The sequence below is a fragment of the Hoplias malabaricus genome, chromosome 11, assembly GCF_029633855.1.
Source record: "Hoplias malabaricus isolate fHopMal1 chromosome 11, fHopMal1.hap1, whole genome shotgun sequence".
Classification (NCBI taxonomy): Eukaryota; Metazoa; Chordata; class Actinopteri; order Characiformes; family Erythrinidae; genus Hoplias; species Hoplias malabaricus.
In genome coordinates this window covers 34,877,300-34,900,600 of record NC_089810.1, presented here as the reverse complement: position 1 = coordinate 34,900,600, position 23,301 = coordinate 34,877,300, and the positions used below count along the sequence as shown (strand labels likewise).

The 23,301-nt window shown below is 39.5% G+C and overlaps 1 protein-coding gene across 1 annotated transcript; it reads left to right on the top strand.

The window, feature by feature from the left end:
* The first annotated feature begins 8,925 nt into the window (after positions 1-8,925).
* On the top strand, positions 8,926-22,447 carry LOC136709342 (sodium- and chloride-dependent GABA transporter 2-like). Its single transcript, XM_066684485.1, has 14 exons — positions 8,926-9,061; positions 9,546-9,680; positions 13,623-13,763; positions 14,150-14,234; positions 15,079-15,211; positions 15,590-15,724; positions 17,920-18,023; positions 18,258-18,352; positions 18,760-18,872; positions 19,181-19,318; positions 19,478-19,580; positions 19,929-20,029; positions 20,575-20,745; positions 22,295-22,447. The coding sequence occupies exons 1-14, from the start codon at positions 8,926-8,928 to the stop codon at positions 22,445-22,447; spliced, it is 1,743 nt and encodes a 580-aa protein (XP_066540582.1).
* The last annotated feature ends 854 nt before the right edge of the window (positions 22,448-23,301 follow it).

Sequence of the window (23,301 nt, the reverse complement as noted above, 5' to 3'; positions counted from 1 at the left end):
GATGCTCTTTCACTCTGGAGTTGTCCAGGGTGAGAGGCGTAAGGCAGGAGTGGGCTTACTCATAGCCCCCCGGCTTAGCGCCTGTACGTTGGGGTTTACCCCAGTGGACGAGAGGGTAATTTCCCTGTGCCTTCGGGTTGGGGAAAAGGCTCTGACAGCAGTTCAGATTACCATGCCTTCTTGCGGACCCTAGAGGGGGTGCTGGAGAACACTCATACTGGGCACTCCATTGTTCTGCTGGGGGAATTCAGCGCTCACATGGGTAATGACAGTGAGACCTGGAGGGGCGTGATTGGGAGGAACGGCCCCGCTGATCTGAACCTGAGTGGTGTTCAGTTATTGGATTTCTGTGTCCGTCACAGTTTGTCCATTACGAACACCATGTTCGAGCATAAGGGTGTCCGCAAGTACACCTGGCATCAGGATACCCTAGGCCGCGTTTCGATGATCGACTTTATAGTCGTATCATTGGACCTGCGGCCAAATGTTCTGGACACTCGGGTGAAGAGAGGTGCTGAGCTGTCAACTGATCACCACCTGGTGGTGAGTTGGATCAGATGGCGGGGGAGACATTCAGTCCGAGTGAGCCATGTTCCGGACCTCCATTGTTGAGGTGGCTGAACGGAGCTGTGACTGCAAGGTTGTCAGTGCCTGTTGGGGTGGCAATCCCTGCACTCGGTGGTGGACACCCCGGGCCACCTCGTCTATCACTGGGGCTGAGGTGGCCGTGGTGGTAAGGAAACTCCTTGGCGGTAGGGCCCCAGGGGTGAGTGAAATTCGCCCCTGGTTTCTCAAGGCTCTGGATGTTGTGGGGCTGTCCTGGCTGACACGTCTTTGCAACATCGCGTGGACATCTGGGGCAGTGCCTCTGGACTGGCAGACTGAGGTGGTGATTCCCCTTTTTAAAAAGGGGGATCGGAGGGTGTGTTTCAACTATAGGGGGATTACACTCCTCAGCCTCCCTGGTAAAGTCTATGCGGGGGTACTGGAGAGGAGAGTCAGACTGATAGTTGAACCTCGGATCCAGGAGGAACAATGCGGATTCCGCCCCGGTCGTGGAATACAGGACCAGCTCTGTACCCTCGCTAGGACCCTGGAGGGTGCGTGGGAGTTTGCTCAACCAGTCTACATGTGATTTGTGGATCTGGAGAAGGCATTCGACAGTGTCCCTCGGGGTATTCTGTGGGGGGTGCTCGGGGAGTATGGGGTACTAGGCTCTTTGCTACAAGCCATCCAATCCCTGTATAAACAGAGCAGGAATCTGGTTCATATGGCTGGCAGTAAGTCTGATTGTTTTCCAGAAGGAGTTGGACTCCATCAGGGCTGTCCATTGTCACCGGTTCTGTTCATAACTTTTATGGGCAGAATTTCTCGGCATAGCAAAGTGGCAGAAGGTGTCCAGTTTGGTGGTCTCAGGATTCCATGTCATGTCTTTTTGCGGATGATGTGGTCTTGTTGGCTTCATCGAGCCGGGACCTCCAGCTCTTGCTGGACCAGTTTGCAGCTGAGTGTGAAGCGGTAGGGTTGAGGATCAGCACCTCAGAGTCCATGGTACTCAGTCGGAAAAGGGTGGAGTGCTCTCTCCAGGTTGGAAGTGAGATCCTGCCTCAAGTGGAGGAGTTTAAATACCTCAGGGTCTTGTTCACGAGTGAGGGAAAGATGGAGCGGGTGATTGACAGGCGGATCGGTGCAGCGTCAGCAGTAATGCGGGCTCTGTACCGGTCCGTTGTGGTGAAGAGAGAGCTGAGCAGAAAAGAAAAGCTCTCGATTTACCGTTCAATCTACGTCTCAACCCTCACCTATGGTCACTGGCTTTGGCTAGTGACCGAAAGAACGAGATTGCGGGTACAAGCGACTGAAATGAGTTTTCTCCACAGGGTGTCTGGACTCTCCCTTAGAGATAGGGTTAGGAGCTCGGACATCCGGGAGAGACTCGGAGTGGAGCCGCTGCTCCTCCATGTCGAAAGGAGCCAGTTGAGGTGGTTCGGGCATCTGGTTCGGTTGCCTCCTGGACGATTTCCTAGTGAGGTGTTCCGGGCATGTCCAACGGGGAGGAGGCCCCGGGGCAGACCAAGGACACGCTTGAAAGACTACATGTCTCGACTGGCCTGGGAACGCCTCGGTATACCCCCGGAGGAGCTGGAGGCGGTGGCTGGGGAAAGGGAGGTCTGGGTTTCTTTGCTCCAACCCGGACCTGGATAAGCGGTGGATAATGGATGGATGAATGGATGAACTCAACAGAACAGCCAATTGACCTACCAGCATGTGTTTTTGAAATAGGGGGAAGCCTGAGCACCTGAAGAGAACTCCCTACAGACAGTGATCCAGGGCAAGGATTAAACACACTACACCTGCAGCACCACCATGCTGACCCTGAATATACAGGGTTCATAGGGGTGCTTGAAATCCTTGAAAATGCTTGAATGTTAATGTTGTATTTTCCTGGTTTGAAAAATGCTGGAATTTTGGATAAAACGCTTGAAATTGTAACTGTATTTCATTCACAACAAATGGCTGAATAGTTCACTTATTAGATGGAAAAATAAAATAAGTCACAGAGCCTTAAACGAAAACTCGCTAGCACTAATGCATGTGGTAAAGATCATTTGACTCGGCTCACCCAGAAGTGCCGACTCTTTGGGTTCCTAACGCTCTTCATTATACCACAAAGGATAAAATCACCATAACATTCTGCCCTGGTTACACGAAGGAAAAGAATAGTGAACTGCTCCTAATGTTAATCTAAAAGGCCTGGCTCAAATAGCATGTTTGCGAACAATACCTTGCTAGCTAATGACTGTGATCTGCCAGTGTGTTTTCATGTGTGAGCCGCCTCCCCGAAGACATAGTGAGTCTGAGAGAACTCCTTAAAAATGCGGAAACCAGCAAACACACAACGTTGTCTACTTTCTTACAACATTGTCAAAAAGTGAAACAGATTGCGTTGTCTGAATAACGTTGTCACAACGTTGTCACAAGGTTATTAAAATAACTTTGCTGTATGGTAAAATGACAATCTATCGGCCACTTTGAAAAAATCCACAGAGTTCCATACCTACACAATTTTATTATATATTTTTTAATTAGTATTATTTCAGACAGAAGTTGACTTGGGTTGAAATAAAATTTAGACACGGCGTACAGAACTGTGAAAGTGTCAGGGTTCACGGGGGCGGACTGACGGAGGCGGACGCACACGCTAAAACACAAACTTTTAATCAAACAAAACAGAATACTACAAAACAGACTTCAACAGAAAGGAAACACGATGACTGAAAAACAAATGAAAACAAAGGAAACAAAACGAGGACGTGAAAAACAATGACCTAGAAACAGCGGAGACAGACAGACTTGAGAACACGACAGAGGCAACAACATGGACCGAAACAGTGAAAGGAGAACGAATGACCGACAAACAGGAGAGACACAAAGGAACTTAAATACAAGACACAGACACGATACACCTGGACAGCTAACGAGGGGGCAGGTTAACAAATGACACAGACGAGGAGGCGGAACAAATGCGGGACTAGAACAACAACAAACATAGCCATGTGCTAAAAGGGCACATGGTCGGAAAAACAGACATGACGAGGGCGTGACAGAAAGGCAATTATATATACATAATTATACATAAAAATATATGTCATATATTATATAGTCATAAGCAGAGATCGTTAATGCAGCAAAGAGGAACAAACACCTTCATCTCTGAGGATGGTGTCCACACAGGTTTGACCATGTAACGAATCTTGTAAGTGTCATAATGTGTTTTTGTTTTTGTTTTGTGTCATTGAGCTCTCACCTCACAGTTGTGTCCAGTGAAGGCAGGTGAGCAGGTGCAGGTATAAGTCCAGGGTGAGTCCGGAACTGCGGAACAGTGTCCCCCATTTAAACAAGGCCATCCTTCACACGGGTCAGGGTTCGGAGTCACGGGTTCTGGGGTCACTGCAGGGGTCACGGGGGTTAAACACCCACTGAGGAAGAGGAGGAGCGGGAGGAAGCTTCCAGCGTCACAAGTCTTCATCATTATCAACATAATCATGAACTAACTGAGGCCTGTACTCTTTAGATTCTTTCCTACACTGTTCAGTTCTTTTCTCACTTTTATTCTTGTTCTCTTTTCTATTCTCCTCTCTTTTTTCTGCAATCTTCTTTCCCCCTTTTCTACACTCTTCCTTTTTATTTTATTTTCTTTCCTGCTCACTTCCTGCTTTTGTCTCCTTCTAGCTCTATACTTCCTTCCCTTCCTCACTGTTAAGTTCTGAGAGAATGGCATATGACTGAATGTAGATTAGTCTTTTACGTTCTCTTCTATTCTGTTTCCTTTTCTCCTCCTCTTTTTTCTCCGCTAATATTTTCGTTTCCGTTTTTAACCTCACAAATTGGCTGCTCTGATTATCCTCTATTCTTTTATCTTTCCTTCTTAGTTCCTTTATTCCCTTTCTTTTATCCCTCTCTTCTTCTTCTTCTTCTTCTTCTTCTCTTTAGTCTCCTCTCTCTTCATTTGTGAGAGCTATGTTGGTTTCAGCTGCTGTTCTCCGAATGATTATGGTGGGATGCTACAGAGAGCTATAGCATTGAGAGAAGGGGAGAGGGAGGGATGATGCTGAATCACAGTGATAACAAATGACAACACAGTAACACACACATACACGTACACTTTCAGTTCACACTGTCACACTTATGATAGCACTGGTGACTTCATAAAATCAAATTTGTAAATAATTTTTGTCATGAGAATTTCTGTATATCGTTTTGCTCGATTACTACTCCATTTAATATCACAAAGGTTTTATCCTTCTGTAGAACTTCTGTCTTTTGGATAAACAAGGTTTGCCAGTGACAGTGTATGAACACACAGTGTATGAACATTGGAGCGGAAATTGTTATGCACACGTTGCGGTGGCATAAGCACTACATAGTGGAGTCAATGATAATTAATTATTATTTTATTAATAATTAATTATTCAATTAATTCTGCTAATCTCCATGTTTGAGAGTCATTAAATAATATGTAGTGTCCTTACCTGTCTTAATTTTAGCTTAGACAAGAAGGCCATCTTCACATATTATACAGCAGAATTAGCTAGAATTAATTATTATTAATAAAAATTATGTTCATTGACCCATAATGAAATGGATTACAGCGATGTATGAGGGAACAGGGAGATTAATATATGAGGGAATTTCTCTATGATTATTATTACCCTAAGTTCTGGGTCAAAGGCTATTGTTTATCCCAGCAAGCATTTCAATACCAACCCATGAGCCATGAGAGACATTAGACCATGTGACCTTACGTATCCGGAGATGGACAGGGAGCATGTCGCTGACGGTGCCTTCCAGCACAACTTCCTTGAGAATTGCAGACGTGGGCCTTGTAGGTTGCAGACACGGGCGTTCCTTTTCTCTTGAGACTTTCAAACACAGCCGTCGGAGCTGGTGGCATTCTGAAGGTCTCTGTGGGGATTCTCCATCATCGTTGATCTGCCGCCTTATGAAACAGAGACATGCCCATGCAGGTCTCTTCTGAGGGTGCGTGCAGCCTTCTCCGTCGCTGGTCCGGAGGCGTTGCCGTCCTTTTGAGGGTCAGAGGTCTAGTCTCCTCCAATGCTCTGGATGTGGCATTGAATTTTTGCTGGAGTTAAACCATAGCTCTTCTAACTATAGTTTTCTATTAGAGATAAGAATTAAAATAAAAATAAAAATCTGTTCTTTTTGGACCACGAGAGGCCCAAGACTGTTGAAGAGAGCCATGAGAGAGCCTGCGCATGCAGAGACGTCTGCAGAGCAGGGGAGCTCTCTGACTACCTTATCTGAGAAGCATTGTCTGCTGGAAGCAGGAGAGAGACATTCTTCAGAAAAACGTCTTCCACTCCCAAATTCTCAAAGAGTGTGTCTCAGAGGAGTGTTAAAATCGTGAGCTAAGTGTGGTGTGTGACTGGCTCTTACCAGAGTTTAGAAAACCCGCCCGAATACCTGATTCATCCTCAATGAGGGAGAATTGGAGCATTTCTTGCTCCTGATTGGCTGTTTCCTGTACCTTGGTAGTGGCATCACATAGAATTTATGACCCTGGACAAGACAAAGGCTTGAAGACCATCTCCAAGATTTTGAATCATACTTTTGCAATATAAAAGCTTAGATGTTAACACAAAATAATATCATTAAGACAACCATGTTCTACATAATTATTAACCAACTACACACATAGTATGTGGCTACCTTGGTTCTACATAAATTCATATAAAACAAAAATGACTTTAAACACATGTAAATTAATTCCACCCGGTTTGATTGTCTAAATGGAATTAATTTCAAATAATTGTGCCCATATACAACTTGTTTTCCATGTAAGAACTTTGGGATGTTTGAGTCTTTTAGAGTTAACAGTCTTTAAAAAGGTGTAAGAGGACATGGAATAAAGGTGGGTCTGTGTTTCTCTCTGCATTTTGCAAAGATTCTCCTCTTGACCCTGGGACCTTAGGTCGTAAACTTCCTGGAGTGAGGTTTTACGAGCCTGCTCTGGATGCTAATCTCAAATTCCGATCTTGGTTTGGAGATGTCTCTGAGAACTAGTGAAAGCTTGGGTATTTAAAATCACATATTCAGAAAGTCAAAATTTCTTATTAGAAATTAATACACATTCATCATATCCACTACAACATCAATCTACATATATGCTTTTCACTTACCTTTCCATTGTATTGGCTCCACTGACCATACAGGAGCACTTTGCAGTTCTACAGTTACAGACTGTAGTCGTGTCCGCTGCATAATTATATGTTCCCTTTCAATATTATTCCAGAAGATTCCTTACATGATCAGGACCCCCAGTAAGCAGGTATGATTAAGGTGGATCTTTCTATATATATATATATATATATATATATATATATATATATATATATATATATATATATATATATATATATATATATATTATATCACATATTATATATAAAATATATAAAATTTCCAAAGTTTGTTTTTATTGTTCAGCTTTGTACGGATGACTGCCTTGATCTGATAATTATCTGCCTATCTGAACAGATAATTATTGTTGAGACCCAGTCTGTGCAAGCTCAACCAGTCTTACCCTTAAACTATGCACAAAGCCAGCCTTTTCTTAAAATACATACAGAGTATGTGTGCATGGATTCACATTTGCTTCAAGTGAAATTTCCCTCATTATGCAGCAATGCTTCCATCTGAAATAACAAATAAGTGCATAGTAGTTGGAAAAACAAAGGATGGACTGATTATTTTACCTTTACCAAACAGGTAAAGGTGGTTTTATCAATACTGTAATACAATAACTTTGTAATAAGTAAATACTTTTGAGTAAGTGGCCAAATAATTAAAAAATAAAAATTTTATTGGATAGTTACCTTTTTTTGGATAGTTTTTTCTTAAATGCAATATACATAAAGGCGTTACAACACAACCATGAAGTATCTGTGGCCTTATAGACATGGGACCATTTTACTAGCTTACATAACCTATCGTAATTTCAAGGACAACTATTCAAACAGTTGAAACCAATCTTCTTAGTTGAAAATGAACTAAGAAAATTATTTTGTAGGGCTTAAGTAAACATACACCTCATTCTGTTAAGTTACTCAATATAAATAGAATATCTCAACTTCACAAAGTACAAATAACTTGTAATGATAGGAGTTAACACAAAACTGCAGTTTTCATTCTAAGGTGTTTGTCAGGAATCGCGGGACGGACTGACGGAGGCGGGCGCACACAGTAAAACACAGTGAACTTTAATTTACAAAAAGAATAACAAAACAGAGAGCTAAAAGAGACTTGGACAAAAAGGAGCTAAGTGAACTAAACTAGGACACAGTTAAACAGACGAAACCTAAACACAGAGTACTAAACAGACTAAACATAAACATGGAGTGCTAAACAGTGCTAATGGTACATAAAGACTAGAGAACTGAACAGAGTCATAAACAGAGTATTAAGCAGTGGACTACACAGAACAAACCTAAAAGAGGATCAACAGAGACAGACAGACTTGGGAGCAACAAGACAATGGAAAATGAAACGAGTAATAGCAGAGACAGACAGACTAGAAGGCAAAACAACATGACCTAGGGATTGAAACGCATGACACGACGGAGACAAACAGACTGGACTGAGCGACATAAAGCAACACAACATGACTTAGGGAGGGAAACAACAAGACTGTGAATTGGAATGAATGACCGACAAGAGGAAGTGAGACAAGGGAACTTAAATGCATAACACAGACAGGACACACCTGAAAGAGATAACAAGGAGGACGGACAAGGAGGCGGAACAAAGGCGGGACATGGGAGGACACATGGACAATAACAAACAGAACCATGTGCTAAGAGAGCACATGGCAGGGAAAACAGACATGACAGGACCAGGGCGTGACAGTGTTGACATATTCTTTACCCAGACATTTTCTGGAAGTTATGACACTTTCAACATTTGTCAAACAACAGGTCACCGATGCCTTTTCTTTGTTTTACAAATGTTTATTAATGAGCTTTTACATGTTTACAATACCTTAAAAATAACACTAATAAACATAATTTAATAATTTATAAATATAAGTTTAGTCTTATTCTTAATGGTACCAGTACACTTGTAATAACACTAGATTATAAGCAGGTTTAGAATATCTTTTTACTTCTTCTTCTTTTTGGAAGGTTTACTTCCAAACTGTAAACTTTGTTCTAGTCTGAAGGTACACCTGGCCACTCTAAGTCAATCAGTAGCTTTATGTGTTTACAATTTTTAACTTTATAACTCATCTGAAGTCAGAAGTCTCAGAAACTGTTTATACGCACATCTGGAACAGAGCACTCAGATCATCACCGCTGCTGAATTACTGTATTAAATTTTACTCTAGAAGGTGGCAGAAAAGTGCTGGAGATGGACAGAGATGGGGGAGAAGAGGAGAGAGGACACTGGGGCAGTAGAACAGAATTTATTTTGGCAGTGGCTGGGAATGTGGTGGGTTTGGGGAACGTTTGGAGGTTCCCTTATCTTTGTTACAAGAACGGAGGAGGTAAGAACATTAACATGGCTGCTTTGCAGGTTTCCTATTCATTTCCTCAGTTAAACCCATACTGAAAAAAGTACCTCAGTAATATACTGATTGATTTGTATATTATACTGAGTGTTTGTCCACAGTTCAGCAGCAGTATGGTTGTTAATAAATTCATTTACTCCTCACTTGCTTGGTTCTCTTTTATAATCTGACAGTATTTTGCTTGGCATCACTAAGAACCACAAATCTGTATTTGTAAAAAAGGAATGAACATGTGTTAAGACCCTTCTCATCTATGTAGAGTTTTGAAAACAGTTTTTGTAAACAGAATAAATCTGTAAATAAATATGCATTTTGTATTTTACATACATCTATTTTTCCTTTAGACCAAAATGATCCTAAAAGAGAAAAACAGGCGTGTATTCTGCCAGAAGATCTGATAAAGGATGAGACAGGATTCGTTGATGGTGTTCATAGCTTCCTTCTGTTCCTCTGTTCTCAGGGACATTCCTGGTTCCGTACCTGGTGTTTGTGGTGACGTGCGGTGTTCCACTGTTCCTGCTGGAGACAGCAATAGGGCAGTACACTCAAGAGGGAGGAATCACCTGCTGGAAACGACTCTGTCCACTAGCTGAGGGTCAGGAAACTAATTTCTATTTACTTTAATTATTTATTAATTACTACAGAACTGTAAATGCATGTACATTACATCACTGTGTGGTCATGAGAATATTTAAGTCTATATTAGTCATTCAGTATTAGTTTTCTATAAGTAGAGCTTGAGCTCCTTTAAGGCAGCTTAGCATAAAACTCCCCAATTAACTCAACACAGCACATCATTTGATGAAAAGTTCTAATTAACAAAGAGCACATTGAATGTAAATATTTGGCTCTTTTTTTCTCTTGCATCATATAAACCATTAAAGTTGGTTTTTTCAAGTGTTCTTGTTTACTCTTTCAAGGGAAACACTTTTTATCTGGGTCTATTTCTGCACATGATGTAGAGAATCAGAGTAAGGGTATACTCCCTGTGCACCCCATTGAAACCCATGTTACTGACATAAAAACACAACTCTGTTCAATGTCTGTGTATCTAATATTAGCTCTATCTGCCTCTTCTGTGTATGTGAGCATTTCAATACACCTCAGTTCTCTTAAAATGATTTATTTAATGAAATGTGTCAAAATGAAAGTATTTAATATCATTTAAATGTTACATTGAATAATACTATGGAGAGAGATTAGTCTCAAAATACTTTACAAATGCGTAAATGTTAATCCACAAATAAAACACAAGTCACAAATGTTTCACTGTTCACAAATGAACGTCCCAATCTGTGTCTCACAGTCTGCAATTTGTACAAATACAGTTACATTCCTAAATACATGTTTTAGGTTTTCATAGATATATCACAATTTTATGCGAAAATAAATACATTTGTTTAAATTTACATTGAATGTATTTGTAAAGTCTCAAATTTAAAATTTATTTGTAAAATGTAGAATCTGAGTTTGTGGATCAAGTCTCTCATGTGTTTTCCGTAACGTGCATTTGTTCATTTCCTCTCGCGGGTTTTTGGATTTTGAGACTTTCCTCTCGCATTTCACCCGCTCAAATACAAATGCAGCCTGATCCACAAATGTGGCCAGCAGGCGAACAAGCCACCGCTAAGAGTTAATAATCTGTAAAATGAAATAAAAGCAAGAATCTATGACACATTCATTCTGTGGAAGCTTTACTTAAATAACACAAAGAAAAGCATTCCAGTGTTTTCACTGACAAACTTCAACACATTGACGAACATGAATTTGACAAACAAAACACACTCCAAAAATATTGAGTCAGAGGCATATTTACCACTGTTACAAAAGCTCTCCTTGTAATTCATTCTTAAATCATTTGAGAACTGAGGATACCAGTTGTTAAAGTTATGCAAGTGGTATTTGTGGGCGCACGGTGGCGCAGTCACACAGCTCCAGGGACCTGGAGGTTGTGGGTTCGATTCCCGCTCCGGGTGACTGTCTGTGAGGAGTGTGGTGTGTTCTCCCAGTGTCCGCGTGGGTTTCCTCTGGGTGCTCTGGTTTCCTCCCACAGTCCAAAAACACGTTGGTAGGTGAACTGGCAACTCAAAAGTGTCCGTAGGTGTGAGTGTTTGAGTTAATGTGTGAGTGTGTGTGTTGCCCTGTGAAGGACTGGCGCCCCCTCCAGGGTGTATTCCCGCCTTGCGCCCAATGATTCCAGTTAGGCTCTGGACCCACCACGACCCTGAACTGGATAACGGGTTACAGATAATGAAAGAATGAATGAAGTGGTATTTGTGTACATTCTCGTTCTAGACACGATTTCATCTGCTCAAAAGTCTGTGGTTGATGTTGCCTGATTGTCCTCCTCATGATGCAGTATAAGAGACAGATCTGTGTCTACGGTGCTATGTTATCGTAGCATAATCTTGATGGCAACAAGCACTGTTACAGAGTTACAAATTAAAAATTACTGTCCTTTGTACCTTGAGGGAACAAAACTGGACTTTAAAACCACTGTTGTACCTTTAAAGGAACATTTACACTGTTTGTAATTTTAGTGACCAATAATGTACCTATACCATACCTTTTTTCTGAGAGTGTCTCTATAAAACACAATGTTAGCTTAAACATCAATGGAAACTCCTGCAAGTCACCCGTCACTGATGCATCACAACATTTCAAATGTTCAAATGCTGGAATTCCAGTGTCTCAAACAGTTCAAATGCTGTTTTTGACAATTCTCTCAGTGATACGGAAAGCATAGGGCGCCACAACCCATCTATACTTGCAAAGAATGAGCCTTTTGGTGGAAGCTCCTTTTTTACCTAATCATGATCCTCTCTCCTATTACCACTTCACCTGTTTATTATGAAATATTCTATAAATGTTCACTCTCACTTTGCCCCTGCCCCAACGTTTTTGGAGTGTGTTGCAAGAAACAAATTCTAAATTTGTTATATTTGTTTACATAATACAATTCAAATGTTCAAAGAAACCACTGGGGGAAAAAAACAAAGAAACAACATCCAGTGTTTTCTCTGATCAAGTGAATTTTACACATCACAGATTTAGTTTTTCATGCATTTTACAGAATGTCCCAACTTTTCTAGATATGGGGTTTGTGGGAGTGTCTCTGTCTTGTGTCTGTCAGTGATTCTATAACTAAATGCACTGATGAATTTGTATTAAAGGTGATTAACTACACACACTGATATGATTAATAGTGATTAATTGTAAAATGGTCTAACACCCTCATTAAAATGTATTTTGAGCTTCCTGTGTCAGCAGTGACTAATAAGGCACCTCACTAGGGATTCAGACACGTACAAATACGTAAAAATGCACCATGTCTATAAAATTGATTTGCATGTAGTACTATTAAGAAAGTTAAAATGTTCAGTTAAACAACTATTTACAGGAACGGTCAGCATCAAACATCTGTTTAGTTGTTCTTTAGTCAAAATGCAAAAGAGATGTTAGTGAAACAGATCACTGATTAAGAAACAAATTGCTGAAAATCTTTGGAACCTTTGAAGTGTAACAACGAAAGCTTTTGGCTTAATATTTAAACAAACAACGAATCAGCACAGGACACAACACAGTTACAGCTGGAAAAAAAGTCTAACTGCTTCATTTGGAGTTCTGTATAGTGCTTTGATTACTACATCCTCTGTTATAGATTTAAAATCAACATGTGCTCTAATACTTAGGTCTATAATCACTGTATACTATATTTTATAGCTCTTATGAGTGCCAAATTTAAAAATAAATGCAATTTTTTAAAATGTTTAATAAGTAAAGTCACACAAATAATGTAATATATAAATAAATTAATATATTATGTCATTAAAAACTACATAACTAATTAATTGTCTCGAAATGAATTCTGCATTTCTACAGTATATTTATGTATATATGTAAGTATTTCCACATTTCTAACATTTATTAATTTATTCCTAAGTGGACCAATACTGCTTTCGAGTGAAGTTAGGACTGCCCACCCAATTATCATATAGTGCAATGAAAATACAGAAATAAATAAAGGTAGAAATATTGAAATAACTCACAACAAAAAAAATTGACCCAAATGTAGTAAATATGTGGCATATGTGCAGTTCACTTACAGTCCACCATTGTCCTGGAAGGATGGCATTGACTCAGAGTAAGTCTGGTTACCTCAGCTCAGCCAGAGGTTCACCTTATATGGGCCAGGGGTAGATATTTCGCCCACGTGTGCCCAACACAACACATACCATAACCCAAGACAAGCCCAGCTCATGGCATTTGGTCCATGTCCATGTCGCAGGACACTAGTTTTTGTCACTTTTTTCTGACAAAAATGCACTAATTTATTTATTTATTACATTTTTTGAACATTTATATTTCACTTTGGCAGCTCTGGGCCACAATATATCACTATTATCACGATATGGATTTTTTTTCATGTTTTAAAATAATGGTATTAATATTATTAACAATATGCCCAAGCTGAATTATTTCATGATGCTCCCTCTCTCTAAATAAATAAATATTTGTTTATTTATCTTCTGATCAGGTGTGGGTTATGCTGGACAGCTCATTGCGTTGTACAGCTGTATGTGTTATATTGTAATCTTGGCCTGGGCACTGTTCTACCTGGTGTTCTCCTTCAGTGCTCAGCTGCCTTGGGCCACCTGCAACAACTCCTGGAACACAGGTAAACAGCAGAAATACATCAAAACCATCTTAAAGTAGCAATCAATCGCCTCCAGTGATTCCACAGAGATTATACTGACACCTAGTGGCCTGAATGTGCCAGAGATTCTGTGATTGTCAACATGTAGGGGCATCTGCTCTGTGGAGCATAAACATGTTCATTTAGGTGCTACAATGCAATTTGTTTCTTCGTCCCGGAAAACGCCACATTAGTAAACAAACTTTTGTGATGAAATGACAGAATGATCTTTTAAGGGCACCTGAAGAAACGTTTCTCTCGTAAAGCTGCCGATGTGGAAAACCATTTGGAAATTTAAAATGTTTTTCAGAAATTTTGAGGAAATTTCATCCAGAAATAAAGAAGAGGTGGTTTTCTTTCTTCCACAGATCATTGTAATTTTCATGTGAAAAATTGGACACTCAATGGAACAGAACAAATGAATTCAACTTCACCAGCAACTGAGTTCTGGGAGTAAGTAAACACACTGCAGCTCTCCCAGCATTTATTCTAAAATGATGGGTATTAAACGGGAGGGTAATGTTTTTTCTTTTTGTTGCAGTAATAGTCTCCACTCTTATGGGAAGGCTAGATGTTGTAATATTTCTGTGCGCATTTGATTACACTCTTCCACATAAACATTAGTGAGGTCAGCTGATGTCGAATGATTCTTTCCTTTCATGTGATGAACCGGGAGGAAGTAGATTCCTGTTTGCAGAGTAAATGTTTATTCTTTTTGTGCACAGGGCAAACTCAGGCTAGTCTCTTAACAAAGTAATACACTACCACACGTTATATAGGTTTCATCCACACACCTGAGTTAACACATGATATAAGTCCAACAAATTTCTGTACAGAGACTAAGCCGAGTACCTGTTGATCCACACAAGACCTGAGACACACAAATGAACGATACATAATAACAATAGTAGAGTCTGCACACAGATGGAAATATCGTATATATCACCAGACTGTGATTTTCCAAAATAACCTGAAATTTAGTTTCTAAACTGTGAAAAGATCCAGAGGTTGTAAGTCTTCAACCTTAAGCAGATACAACACTGAGCACAGAAATCCATAAAATATTGTGTTTTGGCATAAAGGTTCGTGTTATGGACCAATAGAAATGACATCCATTGAAAGTTAAGACTTTTCCCTTTTTGTGTAAAGCTGTTTTGGACATACATGCTTTTTTTTGGACAGAGACGATATACTATATATAAAGTATGTAGATCTATACATTATTTTGATCCTGTCTGCCAAGACACTAGTGTTCACACACCAATAAACATACACACATGTCTGGTTGTGTGTTCAGACGCAGAGTGCTGGCGATCTCCGGAGGAATCGAGGAGCTGGGGAAGGTGAACTGGGAGATTCTCCTCTGTCTCATTGCAATGTGGATCATCTGCTACTTCTGCATCTGGAAGGGAGTCAAGTCCACTGGCAAGGTGTGTATGTGTGTGTGGTTGAGACCAGGTGTACACTGTGTTATTTTGTTCCTGATGTGTTTGTAGACTAAAGCTCTGGCTTGACCATCATCGGAGTGTTTTCTTAAATGTAAAGGTGCTACAAAAGGTTCTTCGAGAGATTTGAATGGGTAAAAAAAACCTTTAGAAAAGTTCTACAAACATGGTTCTCTCACACACACCAGCAAGTTTGTCCACCGTGGGAGCTAAGAGGATTTATCTGTTCCGGCTCTTGGTTTATAGCTGTGTTGAAGTTTAATAGCATTATTTTAGATTTTATGTCATTTCAAGCTTCACATAGAAATGACACAAAGTTAATGGTCTGTTGTATATTTCCATTTTCTCCTCCATTGTCTCCAGGTGGTGTATTTCACTGCTACGTTTCCCTATGTGATGTTGCTGATTTTACTGATTCGGGGTCTGACCCTGCCAGGGGCGTTACAGGGCATCATTTTCTACATTTATCCGGAGCCCCAGCGGCTTGCCGACCCTCAGGTGCCACCTTAAGCATACTATAAGCCCAAAGTACACCAACCAGTCAAACGCCAGCACAAAGGTTTGGTCACTGTGCGGTTTCTGTGTGTAACACTCCTACACCAGGTTATAATGAATTTTCTCTCTTGGTGAAATTACCTGTTAGAGCACCCTGGGTTACATAGGTTTATGGTAGATGACTATCAATATTTTAGCCCTTATTTTTGAAAATATGCATAGTTCTGAACCTATACATATACAATGGTGGTGCCTCCAATTACTAAATGGGCTGTATTTATACTAGTCCCCTTTCTCTGAATAAAATACAAGACAAAACTTAAAGACAATAGGTTGCAAATGGTTTTGATTGAATACACCCCAAACTAAGAGATATGGATCTGGAATGAAACAAAATATGGATTTTATATACACACTAGATATTGCACAAAATTTTAAGTCCCTTTTTATTTCTAAGGGAAATCTTTATAACAAACCCAATTCTCTGGTTATTATAGACACAAATACTAAGAAATACAAACCTTTAACCTCAAACAATGTGATGGTGAAGATAAAAATGTTCTTTGGACCGTTCTCAAAGTATTTAAAATTTACCAACTCATGAGAAAATAACAAAAAGGTCCAAAATACACCCTCCCTCTTCGGGGAAGGCGTGTCCGTCACGAGAGAGTCGCAGACACCAGTCCAGTGAAGTTCAAAGCAAATCAAAGTATTTATTTAACAAAACTGGATCCAGGAGAACTTAACACATTGAGACAGTGTGATACCCCTCCCAAGTGAAGCTCTGACCTCACATGATCTGACTCCAACAGTTATACCCCAGATGACGTATAGCCTGGTGGTGAGGCGTTTCTGGCTGATTAGCGTATATTAATATGCATAATTTCACGTGTTAGTACTCAGCTCTTCACGTGCAATATTCAGGTGCCTGTTGTGACCCTGAAGACATTCTTTATCTGGCCAGGCAAAAATGTTTAACTACATGTGTAAGTAATACATAATGTAAATGCTGGTTAGTCATTCATATAAATGCATATAGGGTACAGGATTTCACACAATGAGTATGCTAATTTAACTAATCATCATTTAAGGATATTTGTCAACAAATACAAAGTAATAAAATTGTTTCCCACAACAATGGGCCCCACACACCCTAAGCCGGCATTTAACTAGTTCTCGTTGCAGGCCCGAATCGTTGCTAGTGTGCGTTGTGGCCCATAAAATATAAAAAAAAACACTGGCCTCTTCACTCTTACGAGCAACCAAATTTAACATAAAGTTGTACCTCAACATGTACTGAAACTCACTCTGTCAGATGCTCTCTCTCTCTCACTGCGGCAGTTGTAGTTCGGCTCGGAGAAGTGGGGTTAGTAACTTGGAGCGGCTAGGCTAACAGTTCAGGCTCACACGAGGCCCGTGAAAGTCTTATCGGGCTCCGTGAGCAGAGCTACTAAATAGCTGGTTGTTGTGGAGTTTTGGACAGTGTAGCGGAAATAGTTATGCACGGTTTGCGGTGGCATAAGCACTACATAGCGAAGTAAATGATAATTAATTTTTATTTTATTAATAATTAATTATTAAATTAATTCTACTAATCTCCATGTTTGAGAGCCATTAAATAATATGTAATGTCTTTACCTGTCTTAATTTCAGCTAATTTTCAGAAAAGAACAGAGGGCAGAACCATGTTAGTCTCGTGAGTGGTCAGGGCAAAGGTTGTGTAAGCTTCACCAATTTTAAGATCTCCCATTATACATTGAGAACAGAGCCATACTGGTGAAATGCACCAGACATTTAACTAGACTTTGGTAAGATTTTCATAAGAAAACATTATTGTTTTTACACTGTGAGGCTTGAGGAGCCAGACTCTACTGGGAGATTTAAGTTCCTAGGTGCTTTAAATTAATTCTTGGTAGAGAAGGACATACAGGATGATGTGAAGTTTAAAAAAAGCCTTTTGTTGATATTTCTAGTATTTTCCATCTCCATCATCATCATCATCATCATCATCAACACAATTGTAATAAAGTGGAGCCCACAGCTGTTTGTGTAAAAGAAATAATAGGATGAATATATGTTTAGACACAGACACCTTGTTCCAGTCACCACCACTGGAAACAAATCTGAAAAAATGTTATTTCTTCATTTGTTCCTTTATAATGTCTGCTTGTGTGTGTGTGTGTGTGTTACATGTGCAGGTGTGGATGGAGGCAGGTAGTCAGGTGTTCTTCTCCTACAGTGTAGCTGTGGGTGCTCTCGCTGTTTTGGGAAGCTACAATAAATACAACAACAACTGTTACAGGTGAAATAATATAAATGCAAAATATGTTCTGCATGAGATGTATGATTGTATTGACTGTTGGTTGTGCAGTGTTTTTAGTGCTGGGAATCATTAGTGTGTTGGGGTGTGTGATGTGTTTGTGTGTTTGTATATATTAATATTTATATATTAATATATGTGTGTGCATATTAATGTGTGTGTGTGTGTGTGTGTGTGTTCGTGTAGGGATACAATCTGGTTGTGTGTTTTGAACAGTTGTACAAGTGTAGTGGCTGGTTTTGCAGTGTTTTCAGTGCTAGGTTTTATGGCCCTTCAGCAGGGAGTTGCCGTGGAGAAGGTTGCTGAGTCAGGTACAGTACTCTACACACTCTAAAATATTTATAATTATATAAATGTCATAGTACTATATAACATGGTTTGAATGCATGACTTTACCACTTAAACAAATTTCAATAACTTGAAATGTTTCGTAAATACACTATATAATACAAAATGCCAAAAATACCTAATTTAATTAATTGAATGTTTTAATTTAATTCAAATTTTCAACTAATTAAAAACCCAAATGCATACAGTAAACATAAAACTTTGGAAAACAGCAAATATCTAACAACCAATCAGGATACTCTAGAATTAGAAACACTTTGCAAACTCCTGTTAAAACAGCTACATTCAAAATTGATTTCCATAAATTCTGACATTTATAATTGTACTGTAAATTGTTTGTGTGCATGTTTTGTGTGTGTGTGTGTGTTAGGACCTGGGTTAGCATTTATAGCATATCCTCAGGCCGTAGCATTGATGCCATTTCCTCAGCTGTGGGCCGTGTGTTTCTTCATCATGATCATCCTGCTGGGACTTGATACACAGGTACTAGTGTAATATGAGCACAAGGCTAATATTAGAGTGGACTAAAGATGTGTGTGTTCTGAGTACTTAGAGCACTTTGAGTATGTTTGTCCTGTTATGAGTGAGTCCTGAGTTCTGATTATTGTTTGTCCTTAGTTTTGAGTGAGTTCAGAGTATAGAAGTTGTGTTTATTCTTCATTTGTAGCTGTACTAAGTTGTGTTTGTTCTCAGTCTCTGGGGAGCTCTGTGTTCAGGGTTCTGAGCTCAGAGAAATTAGTTGTAAATCCTGATAAGTGAATTATGAGCTCTTTGTTTTTATTTATCCTCAGTTTGTGGCGATGGAGGTGTTGATCACCTCAGTGATGGATGTATTTCCTGCTGTTCTTCGCAGAAAAGGACGCAGGGAGCTCTTCCTCCTCATCTTCTGTATTTTTTGCTTCTTCAGCCAAATGGTCATGGTCACAGAGGTGGGAGCAGTGGGCCTGTGATTTGTTGGGATTATTCTGTCTTCAATAGGGGGGATGTTTGTGCATGAATGTTTTGTATGAATGTGTGTGTATTTGTGTTTTTTTATATACATATAGAATCACTTATAATTTGTTGTATTTGCTCTGTGTTTCCTGTAGGGGGGGATGTTTGTGTTCCAGTTGTTTGATTATTACGCCTGTAATGGAACCTGTCTTTTATTCCTAGCTGAGTTTCAGTCTCTGGCAGTGGGTTGGATTTATGGTGAATATATAAAAGCATTTCACTTCATAATGTAGCAATCAGTATTTAGGAAAAAGATAGTTTTCTGTAAAAATGCAGCTCAAATAAGATGAATAATGATAATAATTAAATTAAATTGTAGTGCCTTAATGAACAAATTTATGCCCAATAAGGCATATACCCTACATGGGGGCGGCCATGTTTATCCTGGGTTTGGTACACAATTTCTCATACTACCAGGCCACAGGTGTCTGTACCATTAATATATCATAAAGAATATGAAAATGAAAATATGAATATGAAATCTAGGCAACAACTAGTAAAGCTCAATAATTCCATGGAATATATTATGACCACTGTTTTCCTCAGGTGCTGACAGGATGTGTGACATCATCGAAGACATGACTGGATCCTATCCAAACTTCATCTTTAAACTCTGCTGGAAATATCTCACGCCCCTCGTTTCACTCGTGAGAATCTGTACACTGGTGTTCATCTTATTAATATTTAATATTTAACATACAGTTACACCAATCAGCCATAACATTAAAAACCACCTGCCTAATATTGTGTAGGCCACCAATGTGCCAGTAAATTACCAGGCATAGACTCCACAAGACCTCAGAAGGGTCCTGTGGTCTCTGGCACCAGGAGGTTAGCAGCAGATTAGACTTGTTTCTCCAGAACATACCAAACACACTCAGTCTGATTAAGATTTGGGGAATCTCTTTTTTTTCCATGTTACTCACACCATTCATGAACATTTTTTGTATTTCTTAGCAGTTTGGGAAAGGATCAAAAAGGATTCCTCTCCAAGAACAACACAGTTTCTCTGACAGAAAGAGGAAGCCCCTGATTATTCCTTTCAAAAATGTTAAATATTGTCTTCTGATGGATAGATACTTTGGGCAGTAAAAGAAAAAGCCTAGTTTGTTCTCACTTTCTTTCTCCCTCTAGGTGTAACTTACTTGTTCTCTGATGGAGCACTGGGCCCTCATCTCCTCTCTCTCTCTAGGTGTCTTTTGTCTGCTCTCTGGTAGAGTACCAGCCGTTGACCTTCAACCGATGGTATGTTTACCCAGACTGGGCGTATGGACTGGGTTGGGCCATGGCACTCTCCTCCATCCTCTTGGTTCCCCTCAGAGCTGTCATTCTCTTATGGACAGGTACAGGTCCCCTGAAGCAGGTACGAAACTACACACACCTCTCAGCTAGAGCCTCAGCCTCTGACCTATCTCTTTTTCTGGAGGGGTACCAGCCCCTAAATAAAGGAAAAATCTTAAAATGTCCCCCATAATCCAGTGTCTGAGGTTTAAACAAAGTGTTTGAGTGTGTTCTGGTGTGAAGCTGTTGATTGTAGAGAAACTTATGGACACAGATGTCTTTACAGTGGTGGTGGTGAATGGAACCAGGGGTCTCTATGTCTACACAAATATAGCATTTTATTTAGCACCACTTTTAAATAAGACTACACTTATAAGGAATCATAAAGGAGTTATAATCTGTTAATGGATATTAATCAGGTTGTAAAAGTAATCGTATTTTATAAGTAACACACAGAAAGGGTATGTGAAGTAATTTGCCAAATAGTGAACCCATATCTATCTAGTGTTAAACATCAGATCTTGCAGAAGACCTTACTTTGTCTTCTCCATCAGTCGACGTTAACCCTGTCAGCTTCAGCATACATTTGTTGTCAAGTTTAACCATTTAAATATAATTAATTAACTACTGACAGAATGTCTTTTTAGACAATGATGATAATGTGGTGTGTACCATAACATATGAAATAACTAAATTCACATTCTCAGGTCTTAGCTTACTCTTATAACATTTTCAGTAAGTTCTGACACTTTCAGTATTAGACAAAAAAAGAGGTCACTGTTGCCCTTTCTATATCTGTAAAAAAAAAGACTTTTATGACATTAAAGGTGTTTACAAGCCAATTAATAACATGTAATTTAAACAACTGATAAAACTTTACAAGTGTAATCTTATTCTAAAATCATACCTTTATACACTTAATTTAGTTAACAGGGCTCACATTGCTAACAGGGTAAAATCCTAAAAAGGGCCAAACACAAAACTCATATCAAAGTCAGAATATATAAATATAAAGTCCGAGATGTATACTTGTCTAAAATATTTCTAGGTGCTGTAGGATCAACATTAAACCTCACAGGAACTAAACCTTAAAAACAGCCCTAACCCATTAGTCTTCCATTACCAAACCTTACTGCTGGCAGTATTCAATTTGGAAGCATCCTGCAGTCTGTCAAATGCAGTTTTATCATTAAACGTCTAAAGCATGTAAAGCATCATTCACGCATGGCTTGTATTCAGTAATTACGAAGAGTGTCAGCATATTTTTGGTCATATAGTGTACTTCACTGCCAAGGTTCTTATTTTTAATGATTATTTAGGTCACACTATTCCCACAACTATGACAAAAAAACAAAACCTCAAAATCAGCAGTGTGTTCAGAACCATTTCACATAACCTTCTGTGAAGAACCTTTGTAGGAGGACGTCTGGTTTCATTCACCAACAGAGGCATCTGACTCTTTGCTTCTGAACGTTTTGGACAAAACGAATTTAAAGTCTATTCTTGAATACATCAAAAGGTAACATGTGTTACATCCCAGTCCACAACAAAGCAGAGTAAAAATATATCAATTAATGTATAAATCATTAAATACTCCCAGAATGCAAATTATTAAAATGTTGTGTTTACAGCGATGGGTCCAGCTCTGCACCCCTGCAGCTGACCTCCCCTTGACCCGGAAACAGAGAGCTGAAATACAGAAAGCGTCTGCAGCAGAGATGAAGGAGCTGCTGATCAACAGAAGAAAACCAATCAATACAAAAAACACAACAATGAACGAATAACAGCTCGTATTTTCTTCATGCTGTCTCTAGGCATTCCTCTGTAGTGGGTGCACACCACATATAGCGGTTAATTAAATATAAATTAATTAATAATTAATAATAATTAATAATAATTTGAAATAGCCTGAGCACCGTAAGAGAACTCCCTACAGACAGTGATCCAGGGCAAGGATTAAACACACTACACCTGCAGCGCCACCATGCTGACCCTGAATATACAGGGTTCATAGGGGTGCTTGAAATCTTTGAAAATGCTTGAATGTTAATGTTGTATTTTCCAGGTTTGAATTTTGGATAAAATGCTTAAAATTGTAACTGTATTTCATTCACAACAAATGGCTGAATAGTTCCCTTATTAGATGGAAAAATAAAATAAGTCGCAGAGCCTTAAACGAAAACTCGTTAGCACCAATGCATGTGGTAAAGATCATTTGATTCGGCTCACCCAGAAGTGCCGACTCTTTGGGTTCCTAACGCTCTTCATTATACCACAAATGATAAAATCACCATAGCATTCTACCCTGGTTACACGAAAGAAAAGAATGAATGAACTGCTCCTAACGTTCACCTAAAAGGCCTGGCTCAAATAGCATGTTTGCGAACAATACCCTGCTAGCTAATGACTGTGATCTGCCAGTGTGTTTTCATGTGTGAGCCGCCTCCCCAATGACACAGTGAGTCTGAGAACTCCTTACAAATGCAGAAAGTTGCCGTATTAATTAGTGCTGCATAGAAAACAACAAATACAAACAATGGATAAGACAAGGACAAAACACACGAGTAGTCTTCTGCAAAGTCTACAAAAAGCACCTACAGCTTTTCAGAATGGGAGAGTCTGCACTCTCGAGGTTCAA